Source organism: Antechinus flavipes, chromosome 3 (assembly GCF_016432865.1).
Source record: "Antechinus flavipes isolate AdamAnt ecotype Samford, QLD, Australia chromosome 3, AdamAnt_v2, whole genome shotgun sequence".
Classification (NCBI taxonomy): domain Eukaryota; kingdom Metazoa; phylum Chordata; class Mammalia; order Dasyuromorphia; family Dasyuridae; genus Antechinus; species Antechinus flavipes.
In genome coordinates, this window is record NC_067400.1 from 125059725 (window position 1) to 125080403 (window position 20679).

General features: G+C 30.7%; 1 protein-coding gene across 2 annotated transcripts in view; it reads left to right on the plus strand.

The window, feature by feature from the left end:
- Positions 1-20453, plus strand: part of NDFIP2 (Nedd4 family interacting protein 2) — a 90953-nt gene extending 70500 nt beyond the window's left edge. For both annotated transcript variants that reach the window (XM_051983981.1, XM_051983982.1), the window contains 5 exons: positions 2527-2614; positions 11359-11483; positions 14595-14661; positions 17438-17543; positions 18903-20453. In XM_051983981.1, the coding sequence (XP_051839941.1) occupies positions 2527-2614; positions 11359-11483; positions 14595-14661; positions 17438-17541 (384 nt within the window). In that variant the 3' untranslated portion in view covers positions 17542-17543; positions 18903-20453. The remainder of the gene's footprint in view (positions 1-2526; positions 2615-11358; positions 11484-14594; positions 14662-17437; positions 17544-18902) is intronic.
- The last annotated feature ends 226 nt before the right edge of the window (positions 20454-20679 follow it).

Here is a 20679-nt window from a genome sequence, read left to right on the forward strand (position 1 = left end):
TTGTTGAGATTAAGGGGAAGTTGGCAGAAGCTTAAAAGATTCTTAAGTGCTTAAACTGGTCTTGGAATTGAAGGATTTAGATTTATGAAATGGAGAAGGCAAAACATCAGGAACAGAGAATAACATGGGTAAAATCAAATTTTAAAAATTAACTAAACATATACTATATATAGTGACCCTGGGGCAGATACAACTTTTTGATAATGCTTGTTGCACTGAGGAAGTTGAGAGAGCAAACTATGCCTATAGCTATTGAAGTACTGTACATAAGCAATTTGCATTTGCTATATAATTTATTGCTTAAAATTCTGTAAAGTAGTTAGTATAAATATTATCTTCTTTTAAGAGGAATCAAAAAAAACTGAAGCTTAGAGAGGTTATAATTTATCTTATGCAGGTTTAAATTATGGGGTATCTGGATAGCTAGCTAGAGTATCCTGTTAAAGCAGAATAGTATAGAATACTATTTTAGTAGTATGATATACTAATGAATCTTAAATAAATTGTTCTTTCTACTTGTACATGAGTAAAAAGTGTTTCTGCATAATTATTTTAAAACCCATGCTAAGCAAAAGAGATCCTGAGGAATGAATTTTTTGACGAATGGAATAATTTGGGAAATTAGTATTAGAGAAATACTAACCCTTTGCTGCTGTCAGTATTTATGCTGATTTTTTCCCCCTTAAGTTGTCTAAAAAACTTTTTTTATCCTGTTTGATGTCATATTGACAATCCTTTTGTTTTAACAATATGATAAGTAGTCACTTATTTTTTCAGTCACTTAGTAATGCTATATAGACTTTTGAAAATAAGTGCTTTTAAAAGATATTTCACTATTGATGTAACATTATTCTAAATTTGTTTGAGTTTATCTTGTTTTCAGGGATAAAGAACAAGATGTTTAAGCCTAAAACCTTTTTTTTTCCTTTTCTTAAAATGACCTCATTTTTTGAATACATATTGCTAGAATCTTATATATTTTACTTATTTCTTACACATGCACACACGCACTATATTTATGCCATAAGGTCTATGCATATAGACCCCATTATGTAAAAGTTGTAGTGTGTGAAGGGTCTGGGAAATTCCAGATTTCTTAAGATGGCCATTGCCGACATCTTTGACATAAGCCATAGAAACCTCTTAAAGTATTTTGGAATGACACCTTTCTTGTGGTAAACTTAGTTTTTAAATTGATGATTTAAATTGTCATGGATCAATTATGGGCCCTGTTCTGAACATTAGGAAAACCATTATGAATATACTTTTTAGCACTGTTATGCTATTATTCAAGGTAATTATGAATAATGTTTCTATTGTTGGGGTTTGATCACCATAGAAGGTGCAGTCTTTATCTCTCTCTCCCCATTTAACCTGATTATATTATGAGAGCCTTAATATTTTATAACTTCGCACACAATTCCTTCTGTATCAAATAGGTATATAAGTAAGTTTTAAAAGTTTATGTTTAGATTTATGTAGATTGTCTATCTTTGAGCTACTTGGCTTTAATCAAATAGACAACAGTTCTTTATTGTTAAATTTAAAAAATTGAAACTAAATGCATAAATAATTTCATAGATTAAAACCTTATTATTCAGGTTTTTGACTTTTTTGGTTTGAGTAATGTTAAACATCAATTAAGTGAAACTGTGTAATGACTGCGTATTTAAAATCAGCCGGAGTCAGGAATTCAGGTTAAGGGAAAAATCTTCAATATTTATTGAAGTGAAGAGGTGAATAAAGATTGTGATAGCAATATGGGCAGCTGCGACAGGAAGCCAGCTAACAGAGAGCGATCTGAACTGAGCAAACCATCACAATAGCAATGCCAAAAGTCTTTCCTTCCCCTTCCTTTTCCACTCCCCTGCCTCCACCCACCAGAATCGTCATTTCCTATACAACACATCAGGACTTGCACAAAGAGTGGGCGGGGGGCCATTCTTTCTCTAAGCTTATATATTAATAGAATATGGTCCAATTACTATTTAGCCTCATGTGCTTGGGACCTCAGTGCATCAACTCAAGCCTCAGCCCATTACAAAACTGTTGTAAAATGACAGTCAAGAATATAAAGTTTTTAAAATCACGTGATTAAAAACTCGAAGCGAATTGAAATTTGGCATAATATAGACCCCTAAAGTTTAAGTATTTTAACTATTAAAAAATTCATGATTTTTTTGTATTCTGATTTTATAAGGAATATTTATGTATTTTATTTAAATAATGCATTATTAAAATTTAGAATTTTGTCAACTATAAAATTTATTTTAACTTGAACATTGTAGTTAATTTTTCAAATGGTCTTATGTTTTGCTATTTTAGAATTTAATTTCATGAAGTTTAAAATGTGGAAATTATAACTTCATTAGTAAAATCCTTTAAATTCATAGCTTTTTAATAAAGCAAAAAAACCTAATGGAAGCTTAAGTTATATTTGATTCCATTGTTGCCATTACATTTAAAATTACCTATTTGCTATGATTGTAATGGGAAATAATAACTTTACATGCCATATATATGCAGGAAGAAGAGTTTCCTCCAAGAGATGACTTCAGTGATGCAGATCAGCTTAGAGTGGGCAATGATGGTATCTTCATGCTGGCATTCTTCAGTAAGTAATTTTTCATTTTCAAACAGCTTTTGTTGAGAGATATACCAAAATAGTAATCATAAACTATTTGATTTTAAAAGAACATAATAGAGAAGAATAAGTTTTTTGTTTGGGTTAGGAGCTTTAAAAAACAAAAAAGTTAATTATAAAAATTCTATATGTATTGACCTATATGCTAACTTTCTCTTCTTAGTAAAATCTTAAAAACCTTAGATGAAATGTTAAAAGTCATTGATTAAAAAATGCAAAAAAAAGGAATAAACCTTTGAAAATTATATTCTACAACAGACCACATTTTTGTAATCTTATAGGTGACTGAAAAGGCAAGATGCAATTCATTGTTAGCTACAAAAATTTTGATGTCATCATCAAAAAACAGCTCAAAACACTTTTCCAACAATGACTTTAATGCTTACATCAGTTAGTTAAATTTGATAAGCATTTAAGTACTTATTCTTTGCTGGGCATTGTGCTATGGATAAAAATAAGTCAAGAAAAATCAACATACTTCTATTAAGTGCTTGATATATGCCAACAATATGCTACTTTCTAAGTATATAAAGAGCATAAACTGTCCCTTTCCTCTTATTGTAACTGAGTATTGTAATTGCAAACAATTATGTATATATGATATCTATGCAGAGTAAATCTGAGGTATGAGATGAGATACATTTCTGCCTCTTGCAGAAAATAGGATTTAAGCTGAGACTCAAATACTGCCAAAAGGAGGGGGTCTATTCCAGGGATGAGGGACAGCCAGTAAAAAATGCCCAGAGGTGGAAGATGGAATATCTTTGTATGGGAAAAAGCAAGAAGACTGGATCATAGAGTATATGGAAGGAATTAGTGTAGAGATGGAAAGGTAGTGAAGAGGCTTAGCTACAGACTACCCATGAGGCATTGAGGTATAGCTATACCAGGATAATGACTGTATCAGAGAAGGGAACTCATATATGAGATAGATGTATTTGAAACTACAGCACTTGCTAACAAATTGGAAATGTGGGTTGAGAGTGAGGGATTGAGAATGGTACATATACTTTCTTATTGAGAAGATACTATTGATAATGGTATTATCTATTGTTTTGGATTAGTAATCATGTTAATAATAGTTTTGTATAATTTAGGTTAAAGACTAACACATTCTTTCCTATAGCAGAAATAACTTTTCTAAATAGCCTATTTTCTTAAGAAAATATCTGTTATTGTTTTCCCATAGTTAATTTCCTTTGAAAAATAGGCAGTATAATCATTTGTGTATTATTTGCTAGCAATAAAATAAATTGCCATTTGATGACAGCTTCTCTAAGGATATTTTTGAACTTGTTTTCCATAATGAAGAAATATTCTGTCAATATTGACCATCAATACACAGACCTTCAGTTCCTCCTCTTTTCCTATCTGATTTGTATTTTCCAGGAACTTTCTTGTTTTTATCTAATAGTTTCCACAAGCAAAAGTCTTTTTGTGATCATTAGCTACCATCTAGTGGCAAATGTATAAATTGCAATTTGAGCCATGTCTTCCAGGCCACCTAGTGGTTATTTCCTCATTTGACACTTTATGGTTATTATCTGCAGACTAGAGATCTATAAAATAGGTTATATTTAAAGTAGTTTGAAATATTTGCATTTAAAATTTTTTTTGTGTGTTTTGCAAAAAAAAAAAGATTATTAAAAGGAAAAGTTAGTTTTAATAATTAATGGTCATATAATAGTCATTTATTTCTTGCTTTAATAAACACTTAACTAATGCTTTTTCAATTGCTTGCCTTTATGCAGTTTTTATTAATATAGTTATCTCATAAAAAGAAAATAAACACCAATTGAGTGTGTGAGTTCTAAAGTTTGGTATCATATGTGTAGAAAGTTTGTTTCTTTCTCTTTCTCTCTTCCTTCCTTGCTTTCTTTTTTCTTTCTTTTCCTTTCTTTACTTTTTTCTCTTTCCCTTTCTTCCCTTCCTTCCTTCCTTCCTTCCTTCCTTCCTTCCTTCCTTCCTTTCTTCCTTCCTTCTCTCCCTCCTTCCCTCCCTCCCTTCCTTCCTTTCTTTTACAAGTTCTTGTAATTTTGTAAAAATTAAAATATAGTTCACTCTCAATCATATCGTTTTAAGTAGATTATTATCACATTCAACTCTTTATCACTGAAATGAATTACCAACTGTCATACCCAGGGCTTGGTTGAAATTAGATTTGAATTTAATATCCTAAAAAATAGGAATTGTTGCTGAATTACATAGTTATGATACATCTATAATATATGTGTATATGTTAGAGCTTAAAATAGCCTTAAACATTTTAAATGTTTCTTAGAAGTATTATGAAATGTTTCTTAGAATAGAGTTGACTTTGAGATTAATAAATTTTAAAATTCACAATTTCCTAATGTTGGGTGTTATGGTATGGCACATAACAATGCATTTAGACTTGACTTTATGAAACTTCCAATAGAGATAGGTCAAGTATCAGCTTTCTTTCCTTTCAAATTATTTAAAAGGCTTTAAAAAAAAAAAAACAACAAACATTTTATACAAAAGCATGACATGTGCCTTGTTCAAATTACAGATTTTTTTTTTTTTTTGGTTTTGTTCAAGAAGGAAAATCAATTAAACTTTACTAAATTGAAAATGTGGGGAGTAAGAGCTATAACTAGGAATTCTTGTACTTTGAACAAATTGATTTAGAGAGTAGTAGTGATATATCCAGACTATTTGTGCTTGTTTTTAAAAAATTTAATGTAATTTTTAATTTGTAAAAGAAAATGAGCATTTGCATAACACAGTAGAATAATTAAAAAAAGATTACACATAAAACTGTAAATTTAGTATGTATAATTTGCTATTCCTTTTAAACATATAAATATTGTGTAAGTTTCTTTTTTTTAACCCCATCTCAATTGAGAATGACTAAACAAGTTATAGTATGTGATCATGACAGAATACTATTGGACTATAAGAAATGATGAGCTCTTTGATTTCAGAAAAAATGGACAAAATTGTGCAAGTTTGAGATTAGCTGGGAAGAGGACATAGAGGTCTAGAAACTGGAAGGCAAGGTGTTTGAAAGAAGTAGTAATTGGGGTGAAGAAGATGATTGTAAGTCATTGGAAATGAAAGAGACATAGAAGTCATAGATTTCAATAGTAAAGTCCTATAGAACATGAAATGAACTTTATAGAAGAAAAAGTGCTTGCCATGTGGTAGCAGCTAAAGATGATGGTATTGGAAACAAATAACATGCAAACTCTTTTGTGGTGTTCTTTTTCTTCTTTAAAATATATAATATGATGGTTCTCTCTGGGAGAAAGAAGGTTTGTCGGGGAGGTTTTCTGGAGGCAGCCTTAGTATCAGTTCAGATCAATAATTACCCAAAATGCAGCCAGATGATAAAAGTTCAGATCTTTTGTCTCCAATATTGCCCAATTAGCTTTTCTTTTCTTTTCTTTTCTTTTTTTTTAATATCTTTTTATTGATAGAACGCATGCCAGGGTAATTTTTTACAGCATTATCCCTTGCATTCATTTCTGTTCTGATTTTTCCCCTCTCTCCCTCCACCCCCTCCCCCAGATGGCAAGCAGTCCTTTACATGTTGAATAGGTTACAGTATATCCTGGATACAATATATGTGTGCAGAACCGAACAGTTTTCTTGTTGCACAGGGAGAATTGAATTCAGAAGGTATAAATAACCTGGGAAGAAAAACAAAAATGCAAGCAGTTTATATTCATTTCCCAGTGTTCTTTCTCTGGGTGTAGCTGCTTCTGTCCATCTTTGATCTGAATTAACTCTCTTTATCGAAGAGATCCACTTCCATCAGAATACATCCTCAAACAGTATCGTTGTTGAGGTATATAATAATCTCCTGGTTCTGCTCATTTCACTCAGCATCAGTTCATGTAAGTCTCGCCAGTCCTCTCTGTATTCATCCTGCTGGTCATTCCTTACAGAGCAATAATATTCCATAACATTCATATACCACAATTTACTCAACCATTCTCCAATTGATGGACATCCTTTCATTTTCCAGCTTCTAGCCACTACAAACAGGGCTGCCACAAAACATTTTGGCACATACAGGTCCCTTTCCTTTCTTTATTATCTCTTTGGGGTATAAGCCCAGTAGAAACACTGCTGGATCAAAGGGTATGCACAGTTTGATAACTTTTTGAGCATAGTTCCAAATTGCTCTCCAGAATGGCTGGATGTGTTGCACAATTCCACCAACAATGTATCAGTGTTCCTGTTTTTCCACATCCCCTCCAACATTCCGCATTATCTTTCCCTGTCATTCTAGCCAATCTGACAGGTGTGTAGTGGTATCTCAGAGTTGTCTTAATTTGCATTTCTCTGATTAATAATGATTTGGAGCATATTTTCATATGTCTATAAATAGTTTCAATTTCTTCGTCTGAGAATTGTCTGTTCATATCCTTTGACCATTTATCAATTGGAGAATAGTTTGATTTCTTATAGATTAGAGTCAGTTCTCTATATATTTTGGAAATGAGGCCTTTATCAGAACCTTTGATTGTAAAAATGTTTTCCCAGTTTATTGTTTCCCTTCTAATCTTGTTTGCATTTGTTTTGTTTGTACAAAAACTTTTCAGTTTGATATAATCAAAATTTTCTATGTTGTGGTCAATAGTGATCTCTAGTTCTTCTTTGGTCATAAATTCCTCCCTCTTCCACAGGTCTGACAGGTAAACTATCCTATGCTCTTCCAATTTATTTATCATCTCATTCTTTATGTCTAGATCATGAACCCATTTTGACCTTATCTTGGTGTACGGTGTTAAGTGTGGGTCAATGCCTAGTTTCTGCCATACTGATTTCCAATTTTCCCAGCAATTTTTGTCAAATAATGCGTTCTTATCTCAGAAACTGGTGTCTTTGGGTTTGTCAAACACTATATTATTAAAGTTATTGGCTGTTTTGTCTTTTGAACCTAACCTATTCCATTGATCAACTAGTCTATTTCTTAGCCAATACTAGATGGTTTTAGTAACTGCTGCTTTATAATATAATTTTAGATCTGGTACAGCTAGGCCACCTTCATTTGATTTTTTTTTTCATTAATTCCCTTGAAATTCTTGACCTTTTGTTTTTCCATATGAACTTTGTTGTTATTTTTTCTAATTCATCAAAGTAGTTTTTTGGCAGTTTGATTTGTATAGCACTAAATAAGTAGATTAATTTAGGTAGTATTGTCATCTTTATTATATTTGCTCACCCAATCCAAGAGCATTTAATATTTTTCCAGTTGGTTAGATCAGACTTAATTTGTGTGGAAAGTGTTTTGTAGTTTTGCTCATAAAGTTTCTGATTTTCCCTTGGCAGATAGATTCCTAAATATTTTATACAATCAGTAGTTACTTTAAATGGAATTTCTTTTTGTAACTCTAACTGTTGGGTTTTGTTAGTGATATATAAGAATGCTGATGACTTATGTGGGTTTATTTTATATCCTGTAACTTTGCTGAAGGTGTAGATTGTTTCTAATAACTTTTTGGTAGAATCTCTGGGCTTCTCTAAGTATACCATCATATCATCAGCAAAGAGTGATAATTTGGTTTCTTCATTGCCTATTCTTATTCCTTTAATCTCTTTCTCAACTCTTATTGCCAAAGCTAGCATTTCTAATACAATATTAAATAGTAACGGTGATAGTGGGCAACCTTGTTTTATTCCTGATCTTATTGGGAATGGTTGCAATTTGTCCCTTTTAGAAAAAGACCAAATTAAAAACCCCCAATCAATTACTAAACTTGAAATTCTAAAATTAAAAGGAGAAATTAATAATATAGAAAGTAAACAAACTATTGAACTAATAAGTAAAACTAAGAGTTGGTTTTATGAAAAAACCAATAAAATTGATAAACCTTTGGTAAATCTTATTAGAAAAAGGAGAGAGGGAAATCAAATTGGCAGTCTTAAAAATGAAAAAGGAGAACTTATCACTGATGAAGAGGAAATTAAAGAAATAATAAGGGGTTACTTTGCCCAACTTTAAGCCAATAAATTTGATAACCTAAGCGAAATGGATGACTACCTCCAAAAATATAGGCTTCCCAGATTATCAGAGGAGGAAGTAAATTGCTTAAATAGTCCCATTTTAGAAAAAGAAATAGAACAAGCTATTAATCAACTCCCTAAAAAAAAATCCCCAGGACCAGATGGATTTACATGTGAATTCTACCAAACATTCAATGAACAATTAGCCCCAATGCTTTATAAACTATTTGAAAAAATAGGGAATGAAGGAGTCCTACCAAACTCCTTTTATGACACAGACATGGTACTGATACCTAAACCAGGTAGGTTGAAAACAGAGAAAGAAAATTATAGACCAATCTCCCTAATGAATATTGATGCTAAAATCTTAAAAGATATTAGCAAAAAGACTACAGAAAATTATCCCCAGGATAATACATCATGATCAAGTAGGATTTATACCAGGAATGCAGGGCTGGTTCAATATTAGGAAAACTATCAATATAATTGGCCATATTAATAATCAAATTAACAAAAACTATATGATCATCTCAGTAGATGCAGAAAAAGCATTTGATAAAATCCAACATCCATTCCTATTAAAAACTCTTGAGAGTATAGGAATAAATGGACTTTTCCTTAAAATAATCAGTAGCATCTATTTAAAACCAGCATAAGGTGTTTTTATATGTTGATTGGTGATTACAGACTTTATCTCATTTTGAATGGAAAATAGTTTCTGGATTCAAAGTATTGTCTTTTATTTAAAGTATCCAGGTGGTAATAATACATACAATTTCGTGTGGTTTTTACAGAATGAGGAAAAAAAATGATCATATACTAGATGAAAACATTTGGTTATACATATGTTCTACTAGCTCACCAACTAGGTCATCATTTCCCAGGCTAGTTCCACATAATGGCAATGGGGGAGTTCTGCAGAAAAAAATAAGATTAAAGTTAATGATGTTATTTGACTCTTCCAGTATGAAGAATACCTGAAATCACAAGCTTTGGGAAATTAGTGTGTAAAGTTAAGTGCGTATCAAGAATATTGGTTAGTTGAATATTTTAACTTTATTTCTCTCTTTTATCTTGGGATTGTCCCATGGCATTATATTTGAACGCCAAAGCTATTCTTTGTTAAAAATACTTTGACAAGGGGGCAATCACATGGAGCAGTGGATAGAGCACCAGCCCTGAGGTCAGGATGATCTGAGTTCAAATCTGGCCTTAGATACTTAACATTTCCTAGCTGTATGACCCTGGGCAAGTCACTTAACCCCAATTGCCTCAGAAAAACCAACAACAAAAAACAATTTTCACAAATATACCAATATACCAATTTGTTAACTTATGAATGTTAATCATTACATTACTATATAGGAAAACACATCTCAGACCCTCTGCTTGCTATGGTCAGTACCAAAAAGTTCATTTTATCTTATGTGTGATTTTGGCTCATGGTGTCAGTTTGTCTTATTTTCTAGTAGATGAAGAATTAACCTGTATCATATATTAGGTAAGCCAAGAAAATGGATTAAGGTTGAAACAAAATCTTTAAAGCCAAAGCACGTTTCAGCCAAACCAGAATCTAATTTAGGTCAACTTTATTGAAGATTTGTTAGAATACTTACAAGGTGCTAAGTCACTGGAATTAATAGAGATAAAAATGATCTAATTTAGCATGGTACTTAACAGTTCTCTAGTTCACTAATGAACTTAGTATTTATTAGAGTTCACACCTTTCACCCCTTTAAGATTCACACCTTTAAGAGAGCATGTATAAGCTAGGAGCCTCAACCAGATGGAGTCCAGGAGATTCACAAGTCAGAAAGGGACAAGCCTACTCTTGGAGGTGGAGTCAGATTCATTCCATATTCCACCTTTGTGCTGGCTGAGGCATTCTGGAGGGAGCTAGGGGCTGAAGCTGAAGACTTTGAAGGACACAATAAAGTATTTGGACTTTAACTCCTGGTTGCATTTGAGGTGATTATTACTTTGAACTGAAACTAAGGCTGCTCCCAGAAGCCCCCCAAGAAATCTACACCCAGAGAACATTATAATTTAGAAAAAAATATTACAGAATTGCTCTTCTGAATGAAGAGATTAGGTGGCCCCATTGGGCCTCCCTCCTCCCTCTCCCTGTCATGCCCTGACAGTAAGAGTAGAAATTTCTAAATGTTCTATTATTGGAGGTTTATACTTAGAAGAGAAATGAAATTTCTCTTCTGTTCATTGATAAGTAGAAGTTTAATGTGGTAATTACAAAAGATTTTCATCCATAAAGCAAAGTAAATTTGGAATGTTCTTACCTTGGCAACACTTTATTTTCTGTTTCAATTATACTTTTTTTTTTTTTTTTTAAGGCAGTGGAGATTAAATGACTTGCTCAGGGTCCCACAGCTACTAAATATTAAGTATTTTAGGCAGGACTCAGGTTCTTCTGACTTCAGGGCTAGTTCTCTATATACTGCACCATCTAGCTGCTCTCATCAGTTTTTTAAAAAGTAAAATTATGGATTTAAGATTTGCACTGTCTACATATGTTTATGTGATTTCATGAATTCCTAAATTGGTAAACTTTTTTCTGTATTTTTTTTTTTTTTTTGGTGGGTGAGTACATGTTACCATAGAAAATTTCTTTTCATGAATGTTCATGAATATAAATTAAGGTGATTTCATCAATGTTAAGTGTTCCTGATAAATGTGCTAATTTGGTTTGCCTTAAAAGGGATAATTTCTCTTTTCTATAGTGGCATTTATTTTCAACTGGATTGGATTTTGTTTATCCTTCTGTATAACTAATACCATTGCTGGAAGGTATGGTGCCATCTGTGGATTTGGCCTTTCATTGATCAAATGGATCCTCATTGTTCGGGTAAGTTTCTTTATGGAAAACAGGGTGTAGTAAAAATAGGGAAATGATTCAGTGCTTAGTCATTTTATCACTATATTAAATACTTGTTTTAGCTTTGTTTTTGATCTTCTAATTCTTATCATAGGATCACTAAGATAATTTGGTGAAATAAAAACATGGAATTTTAGAGTTAGAAAGTTCATTATTTTATACAAAATACTACTTCATTTAATTTTTTTTAAAAAGAAATTTGCGTTTTTTTCCTCCCTTCTTAATTTTTGAGGTTTTTTGTTGTTGTTGTTTCTAAGTAGTTTGATGCAATGAAAATTGTACTGGACTTGTAGTCAGATCTTGATTTGGGTCTTGTCTCATCTTTGGACTGTGTCAATTAAGCTTATTGCTCTTCGAACCTTAGTTTATTTCTAAAATGGTGACCAGTTTTTATTATTAGTCACTTATTAGGGATGTTTATGATGAGGATGAAATGATAGAATGAGTGCATGCAAAAGCTTCCCCCCAAGAAGAGATACATATAAATGACAAGTCTTTTCTTCATATAATTAAGTTGAAAATAATTTTGTTAACTATAAAGAGTCATATTAATGTGATTTATTATCTAAACTTTCTTTGAAATGCTTCAAAGATTGAGAAGAAAAAATTATTTTGAAGGTTTTATAAAATAGAAATTTTTTTGCTTTGTAGGAGATTCAGCTTTCATAAGCTTTATAAAATTTTATGTAAATTATTTCCCATCTTTTATCTAAACCAAAAATCAAAAATGAAGTTTCATCTTTTGGTTCAATAAAAGCATTAAGAAAACTTTTAAACTTTTGCTCTACAAAATAATTACTAGTTCAAATCTCCTAATTTCATAGTGATGATATGTTTTTGCTAGTTAGTAGCATTGAAATTAAAAAACAATAAATTTCTGTGATCATTGTTTTTTGTTTTTTTTTTTTTAAATAACTTTTTATTGATAGACCCCATGTCAGGGTAATTTTTTACAGCATTATCCCTTGTACTCACTTCTGTTCCGATTTTTCTCCTCCCTTCCTCCACCCCCTCCCCCAGATGGCAAGCAGTCCTTTACATGTTAAATGGGTTACAGTATATCCTAGATACAATTCTGTGACCATTGTTAACATTTTTCCGGAGTCTAAATTTTCTTAAGCACGGCTGTGTTAATGGCCATGACTATTTAGTTTTGTATATAAGAAACAGATTGTTCTGAAGATGATGAATTTAAATTGAAATTAAAATAAAATCTGTTATCCTCTAACATGTAACTCAGCACTCTTAACTTTGTTGTTGCATGGTGTTGTCTGTTTTCTACATTTTTTGAAATTAAAAGGAAATTGCATTTCTCTCTTAAAATAAAGAAAAGGGCAGCATTTTGGGGGTGGATTCTGACAGTTTTTAGTCTCCTTGCAGTATCCTTCACTAAATAATATTTAATGACTTAAATTTGCTATACTTTTCTTTTTTTGGTATTTTTTCCTTTAACTTTCTATAGCTTCAAAACATGTTTGATATTATGAGTTGGCTAAATAGAATGACCCATAGAATGGGAAATGTTATTGTTAAAAAAATTTTTTCTCCTTTAAGAAATAGTATATATGTATCTAACAAGCCTACTTATAAAGAAAAACATAGTTAAAAAATACTTCCTTTTATTTTGAACAGAAAGCACAAAAAACTATAGGACTTAAAACTTTTTCTCAGCATGTTTCAAAGCTCTGTTATTTCTTAGAAATATAGATCAAGATTGGCTTTCCTTTAGAACACTAATCTAGAAACTTGGATCTAAAATGGCTTATTTATCAATTGGATAACTCAATATTTTAGAGATCCTCTAACAGTGTAATCACAGATTATGTTTGCATTTTAATGTGTATTCCTTCCCAATGATGATATTTTATAGTTCCTTAACGAATTCAGTATTTCTAAAATTGTATTTTAAATACTTCATGAAAATAGCATTAAGCAATTGGAATTAATTGCTTGTAAAGTTGAAGACAAGATCTAATTAGTTTCAGATTGACGTGAGACTTTACTTTTATTCTGAATATAAGACTTTTTAATTGAATGTAATTTGTTTTGGAGTCCAATGGAAACATATTGAATATAAAAAATGCTTCTAGAGTAGCTTGTCATTTATCACATCTTAAAGCAACAGTACCAGAAGTTCATTAAATGTAATTAAACAACTACTTCTAAACGTATTTTAGCAGCTATTTAACAAAAAGCTTAAAATATTAGAAAGAGTAATGCAAATTAAATATCTAGAATAAGATCTGTAGACATTAGATTAGATTAGATTTTTTTTTTTTTTTAAATCAGTGAAGCATGTAGTCTGGAGTCTGGTCAAGGAAAAGATACCTGTCTCCAATAGCATCACACTCTGCTGTCCAGCTGCCTGTTCATATTCCCACATCACAGAGAATATAAAACTGTCTACCATGGTCACTAACAGGAACAGTTGAAATGCCACTTCAAGGTTCATTTAGCTGCGCTCAGCTCACTGCTGGGAACTGAATGCTAGAGCATCTAGTTTGAAAATGAAAAGACTTTAATGAGTTGGGGGTCTTTATGTGACTAGTATTCTTGGCAGCGATTAACAGTAGGGGGTGTACAGAAGGTCAAAAGCTCTTCTTTTGAGGGGTCACCAGAACATCCCCATCTGATAAGATTAAACTAATGTGGCTTTTGGTGTTAATATCTAAAGCAGCGGGTTGCTGTAGTGTTTGGAATAGTAGTTGTGGCTTTGAGTGAACTGACACTCCTTAATGGAAAAAATGTTTGATTTAGATATAGCATTTTCTTATTCTCTTATAAACATGTCTAAATTGGTTTTATTTTCTAAAATGCTAAAAATTAGTCTTCCATTGAATAAAAAATAATTTTCAAGTTCCTATAGTTTATATGTATGTGTCATATACATTCACATGTGTATATGTGTGTGAAATCTATAATTTTTCCCCTCTTAATCTCCATTTTCTCTTTTTTGTTTTCTGTATTAAATAAAGATTACTTGGGTGGGTAGGAAAGCTTTCTTCACAATGTTTTCTTCTTTGGGGCTATCTCATTTTGTTATTCAAGTATGAGTTAATTCTATTCATATTCTCTTTATAGTTTTCTGATTTTTTTACTGGATACGTCAATGGACAATACTGGCTTTGGTGGATATTTCTTGTCCTTGGTAAGTTTATTCTTAAGTTATTTTAATGATATTCCAGTATGATTCTGTATTTTTCTAAGCATGTGTTAACTCATTAAAATATTATATTAATATTACACACACGTATATATATACATACACACACATATATGTAACACTTATAATCAAAATGATTTTATATTTTATTCCCATTATCTTTATCACCACTACTTTGGTTTATAACAATTCTTAAGTCTTCTTACATCCACAAATCATTACACTACTATAATATTAATTTCCCTGGGTTAAGTCAGGAAGCTATATAATTTATGGAATCAGCAAAAGATTGAATGATAATTTAGCATCATATAACTTATTAGAAATTTTACTATAAATTTAATTTCCCAAGGGTGCTAAACTTTAACAATCTTGTCTTATATAAAAGTAGTCTTTAAAGCTCTTAGAGGAAGTTAAGGGATGGGGAGGTATGACTAATTTTGAATGTTATATCTGTCCTCTTGTTTTTGAATTATGGAAACGTCCCTTTTTGCCTTTGAAATGCATACTGCATTAATCATTACTCAGTCAGGCATAGGGAAAGGCTTCATGGCTGCTGATCACAGTGTTTCCGTTCAGTTGTCTTCTTAAAAAGTCTTGTCTTTTCATTTCATGTTAAGGAGCTTTATGGATTTTCAGTTTTTGCTTCCTTCATTCTGTATGAGTTAAAGGACAAGAACATTAATATCAGGCTTTTTGAGGGGATATATTTTTACTTTTATGGTTATAGTGCACAATGTTAAGAAGAAAATAAACTTTTTTTCCTTTATCTCACTTTAACTCCTAGTAATTAACATCTCTAGAATTATAACAGAAAATGGTGTTGGCAATTCAATAGGTGGCACTCTTCCCTTTGTATACTTATTTAATCACTGGTGATAAATCTTTAGGATCAGATGAAACAGAAGTTCTTGGTAGGCAGTTATGTTTAGTAAAGATTGTGTTTAAATTTTTTTTTTTTTTTAACAATTGTAACAGGGACATCAATATGGTGTTGTCATGCTAATTTTGCATTAATAGGTTTTTCTCTAACTTAAAATTTTCTTGCACTTGAAAAGGAAATATGGGAATTCTGCTAAGTATTTGAACCTAGTAAATTACAGCAATTGTTTGTATTTGGATACTATGGAGGTTCGAAAAGCTTCAGAGGAACATTGATAGGATAGAATGGAGAATATAGTAGGGTAAAGAGAATAGCCTAAGTTTCAAATCAGATTTGTAATATCTTGTGTAAATTTAGATCTTAAAATCTTCTTTTTTTCACCCATGATGGAATTATCTTTCAAGGATACCTAAGTTTTGGAATTTAAGGGGAAAAGTAGCAGCTAGTCATTGCTGAACAATGATCATCAAAGGAGTGAGTTGTTAGAACAAAGACTTTTGCTAGTCTTAAGAAGAGAATCAACTGAGTAATGTCTAGAATAGAATTTTAGTGGTGGGACCAGGACAAAATATGGGAAGTAGATGGGATGTATTTATTTTGTCCCTAAATTGGCCCAACTTCCTTTGTCATCTTTTTTTTTTTTTTTCCATCTACATCTTTGTTTTTACCTTAGGTGAATTATTAATACAATTGGACTTTGAGGCATCCCTTCAGATTTTTGACTCACTACTTATGAATCTTGAATCTTTATCCTACTGCCACATATACCTCTTCTTTACCACCTCCCCCCTCCCCCCCACTTTTCTGTGCTTAAAAATGTACCTGTTGTAAATATTTACTGGAGAATTACATTATTAAAAAATTCAAAAATTTGAAAGACTTAATTCTGCTAATAATAGTAATACTTTATACTTATCTAGCATCTTTCACCTGAAACTTTGATCTTCAAGTACTTTGCCAGCATCATTTTATAAATCTTCAGAGTACATATTATGTTTTGGGAGAGAGAAAACAGAGATACAGAGAAAAACTGATAAGATGAGGTTTATTTAAACTCCTTTAACAAGTCAGATAGTATTTTATATAGTTTTTATATGGATTTCCTTTTTAGCTATTCACACGAGTCTTCTATGTATTGTTCCTAATTATTATCTTTCTAAATACTAGTGACTAAATGGTAATTTAAATGTACAATTATGCACGAATATATGTATATTGTAAGAAAAGAGTAGTATATGTTCTTAGACAACCTTCTGGATCTTTCTCAAATTGCATTGTTTAGCAGCAACATACTTTGAATGTGTCTGTATCCTGAATATAATGAACAAGTGTGCTTCATTATATTCCATTGGAATCTTCTTAATTGAATGATTTAAAGTACATTGGGAAATTTAGCTATAGGAGGAATTTTGTGGCAAACCCCTTTAAAAGCATATAATCTTAAATTTGTCATTTATGCAAGTCTGGATTTTTTTCTTTCATAAACATGTATTTAATTAGTACATACTTATTCTGATAAAATACAGTACAAAATATTGATATATTAAAAAAATTAACTTGGTGATTCTTAGTCAATAAGGTAATTAGAATGATATGGAAAATTGTCATTACTGTATAACTTAAATACGAAACTATTTTGGTTTATGTGTGATTTTAGAATGAGAATAAAGGTCATGCATTTCTTCATGATGAAATGAACATTGTAGTAAAAGTTAATTTTGAATGGATAAACTTTTGTAAATGAAAATTTCAAAAATCTCTTAAGGTTAACTCTTAGATAAGAGGTTTCAAGATGTACTTTATATTTAACATATTTTTTTTCTGTCTCTGAAATATTTACCATTTCTTACATGTAAATGATATTATTTTAATTTGCAGGCCTCCTCCTTTTCTTCAGAGGATTTGTCAATTATCTTAAAGTCAGAAATATGTCTGAAAGTATGGCAGCTGCTCATAGAACGAGATTTTTCTTCTTGTATTAATGGTAAGAAAAGTTATCAATAAGCATATTTATATAATTTATTTCTATTGAACTCAATAGTATGCTTACTGGTATTTAATAATTAAGTTAAATGGAGGAATGGTCCATTATATATTAGGTAATTTTTGAACTTTGAAGTAATCTAAATAATCTTTCATTTTTTATTTTTTAACTTTTCAAAAGATTTCATATTTACTTAAAAATTTATAGAATCTATAGATACTTATCTATCATAATCATACTTTCTCATTTACTCTTTAAAACTTGGCCATTGAAGGAATGTGACATAATCAGAAACACAGTTTTGAAGTCTGAAAAGCTATGACAAAATACTTTCAACAGAAGGAATGCATATCTTACATAAAACTGTCAAATCTATACAAACATTCTCTGTAAAAACATCTTGTGATTGGAAAATAAAATCATCAAGTACTGATCTTAAATGATCTTGATCAAGAAAGAAAAGTTAAATGAACAAAATAGAAATACTGTTGCTTCCAAAAAGCAAACTGTCAATTTCCGTCAAAGTTTAAGGAAACTATGAAAATAAGAGAATTACTATAATCATTCATTTTATTGTAAATTACCTTGATGTATGATTTGTAATAGCGCCATGAGTTTCTTGATGTTACCTGTTTGTCTATAAGAACATATTATTTGTCTTTAATACATTGCATTTTAGATATTTTTTCTCCTGAAGAGAAAGATAGACTATATATATATGTATAGAAGAGAAAGATAGACTATATATATACACATATATGTATATATGTATGTATGTATGTAATTTTTTTTTTTTTTTTTGGCTGAGGCAGTTGGGTTTAAGTGACTTCCTCAGGGTCACACAGCCAGGAAGTATAAAGAGACTGAGGCCAGATTTGAACTTAGGTCCTCCTGACTTCAGGACTGGTGCTCTATCTACTACACCAACTAGCTGCCCTGACAATCAATATTTTTAGATAAAAAGCTGCAATGAGTTTTAGCTGTTAATTTTTCCCTAAACCATTTCACAGTGGTGGTGGTTGAGAAGAGGGAATATAGGCTTAGTAAAAACTTGAAAATTTTTTTCCAGGATTGGCATCATCATTTAATTCAGTAATGTTAAGCATTAAAAATAATTGGCAAAAAAGATGGCAACATTTAATGTGATATTCAAGAGATTTTGTCAATGGAATTATTCTATATAAATTTTTGGCTATTAAAAACATTACATTTCATTTTTATGATTAAAGCTCTCCAATTCTGATATTCTTTTATATCTTTTATAGTCTTTAGTGGGAATAACTTTTTGAAAAAGGGATAGTATTTTAAATTAGCTCATTAATGCAAGTTAATAAAGAATAATCTTCTTTTTTTCCCTAGACTGCATCGACCAGACATTCCTTTCCTATACTAATGTGAAATTTCCAGATGATCTGTAAGCGTGCAACCTAATAGGATAGAAGACTACTAACCACAGAAGACCAATTAGTAAATAAAAAAATTGAATAACAGGGTGATTTATGTTTAAATGCCATTTCTGTTCATTCTGTTAAATATTTGTTATCTTTGTTTTTTGCACATTTGCATATGTTTCATTTAAAAGGAAAGAATTTAAATGATAAAACAATTCATATAATTGAATAGAGATAAGGTGTAGTTAGATTTCTTAATCAGTGTTCAAATACCTGAAAGACTTGAGTGATAAACTCTCTTATAGTATGTATTGTACCACTGATATGTTCATCTGAAGTTTAGTTGCATAAAAAGTTAAATTTACTAAACAGTTCAGTTTAGGTAAGTCAGACTCTTAATTAGTTTCATGGACATTAGATTCATCTAGTGATTACACATATAAAATAAAATTTGCCAGAATTTGCGCTGCTGACTATTAAAGGAGCTGTCAAGTTTTGACGAAACTTCCACCAAAACTCTTTGCCTTTGTAAATAACCATGCATTAAGTTCTTTTCAGATTTATTTCTTATGGATTGTGTCTAAATCTTTTCTTATTCATTTTTAAATGATTTACATTTAATAAATATAAATATATGTCAGCCTGTTGACATACCTATAGATATGGGTGTTGATGACATAGATTGTTTTGGAACAAAATTTTAGAGGAGATAAGTGTACCAAATGACTGAACAAATTTTCTTTTTAGTTTCAATGATAATAACTAAGGGAGGAACTTGGTGTGTAGTGTGATCCATATTATTTGAACAACGGTATGTTTTGAATATTGACATCGCATCTATTTATTAAATTAATGGTTTGAAAATTATTTTTGAATTATATCAATCTCATTTTGAGGTAACCCTTTAAAAAAAGCACTGTCTTGGTAGATGTAGATGTCTTTTTAGCAAGTAATAGACTTTTTTCTTTAGGTGTTATATTTAAGCTCTGCTAACAAAAAAAGCCTGCACTATAAATAACTTCTTGCTCTATAGTAATGATGTTAAGTTTTGAGAAAATCATCTCTTGCATTTAGACATGTAAAACTTATGAAAATTTCCTATGGACTTTGTGCCATATTTTAAGAATACACCCTCTCATACATTATCAACAACTGGAATCCAGGTTGCAGTCATAAGTTAATGTATTTTTCACTTTTCAAAAACATTTCTCATTAGTTTTTATTTTTAAGTTATAATTTTACTTTTTAAATGTTGAAAATGGTGATATCTGTGTCAAATCCTCAAAATTAACTTTAACTTTACATCTATATGGGGTATAAAAATGGCAAATATTGATCATTTGATTTATTATATTCTGAAGGCTACTAAAAGCGAATAAAACTATTCAGAAAGACAGATGCTGTCTATTTTATTAAATACAAGTAAATGTGTCTAGGATCTTCTGAATTTCATTTATATTCATTTTCCCCCATTGTCTTTATGAATGGCAAATAAAAACATGTAGTTTTGTTTTGCTAATTGAGACTCCTGTTTTTGGCTTGCTATCTTCTTTCGTTTCCGAATGCATTGCTGAAATCTTTGGCAAATTAAATAGAAATTTTGTCACCTAAAATATAAATTTAATTATCTTAAAATAACTAATGGTTTATGTCTTCCGCTCCTATTTCTTTTAATATTCAGAATTTACTTCCTGAAGATTTGGTTCCTTAGCTTGTCATAAAATTTTTTGTAAAAGTATACTTAA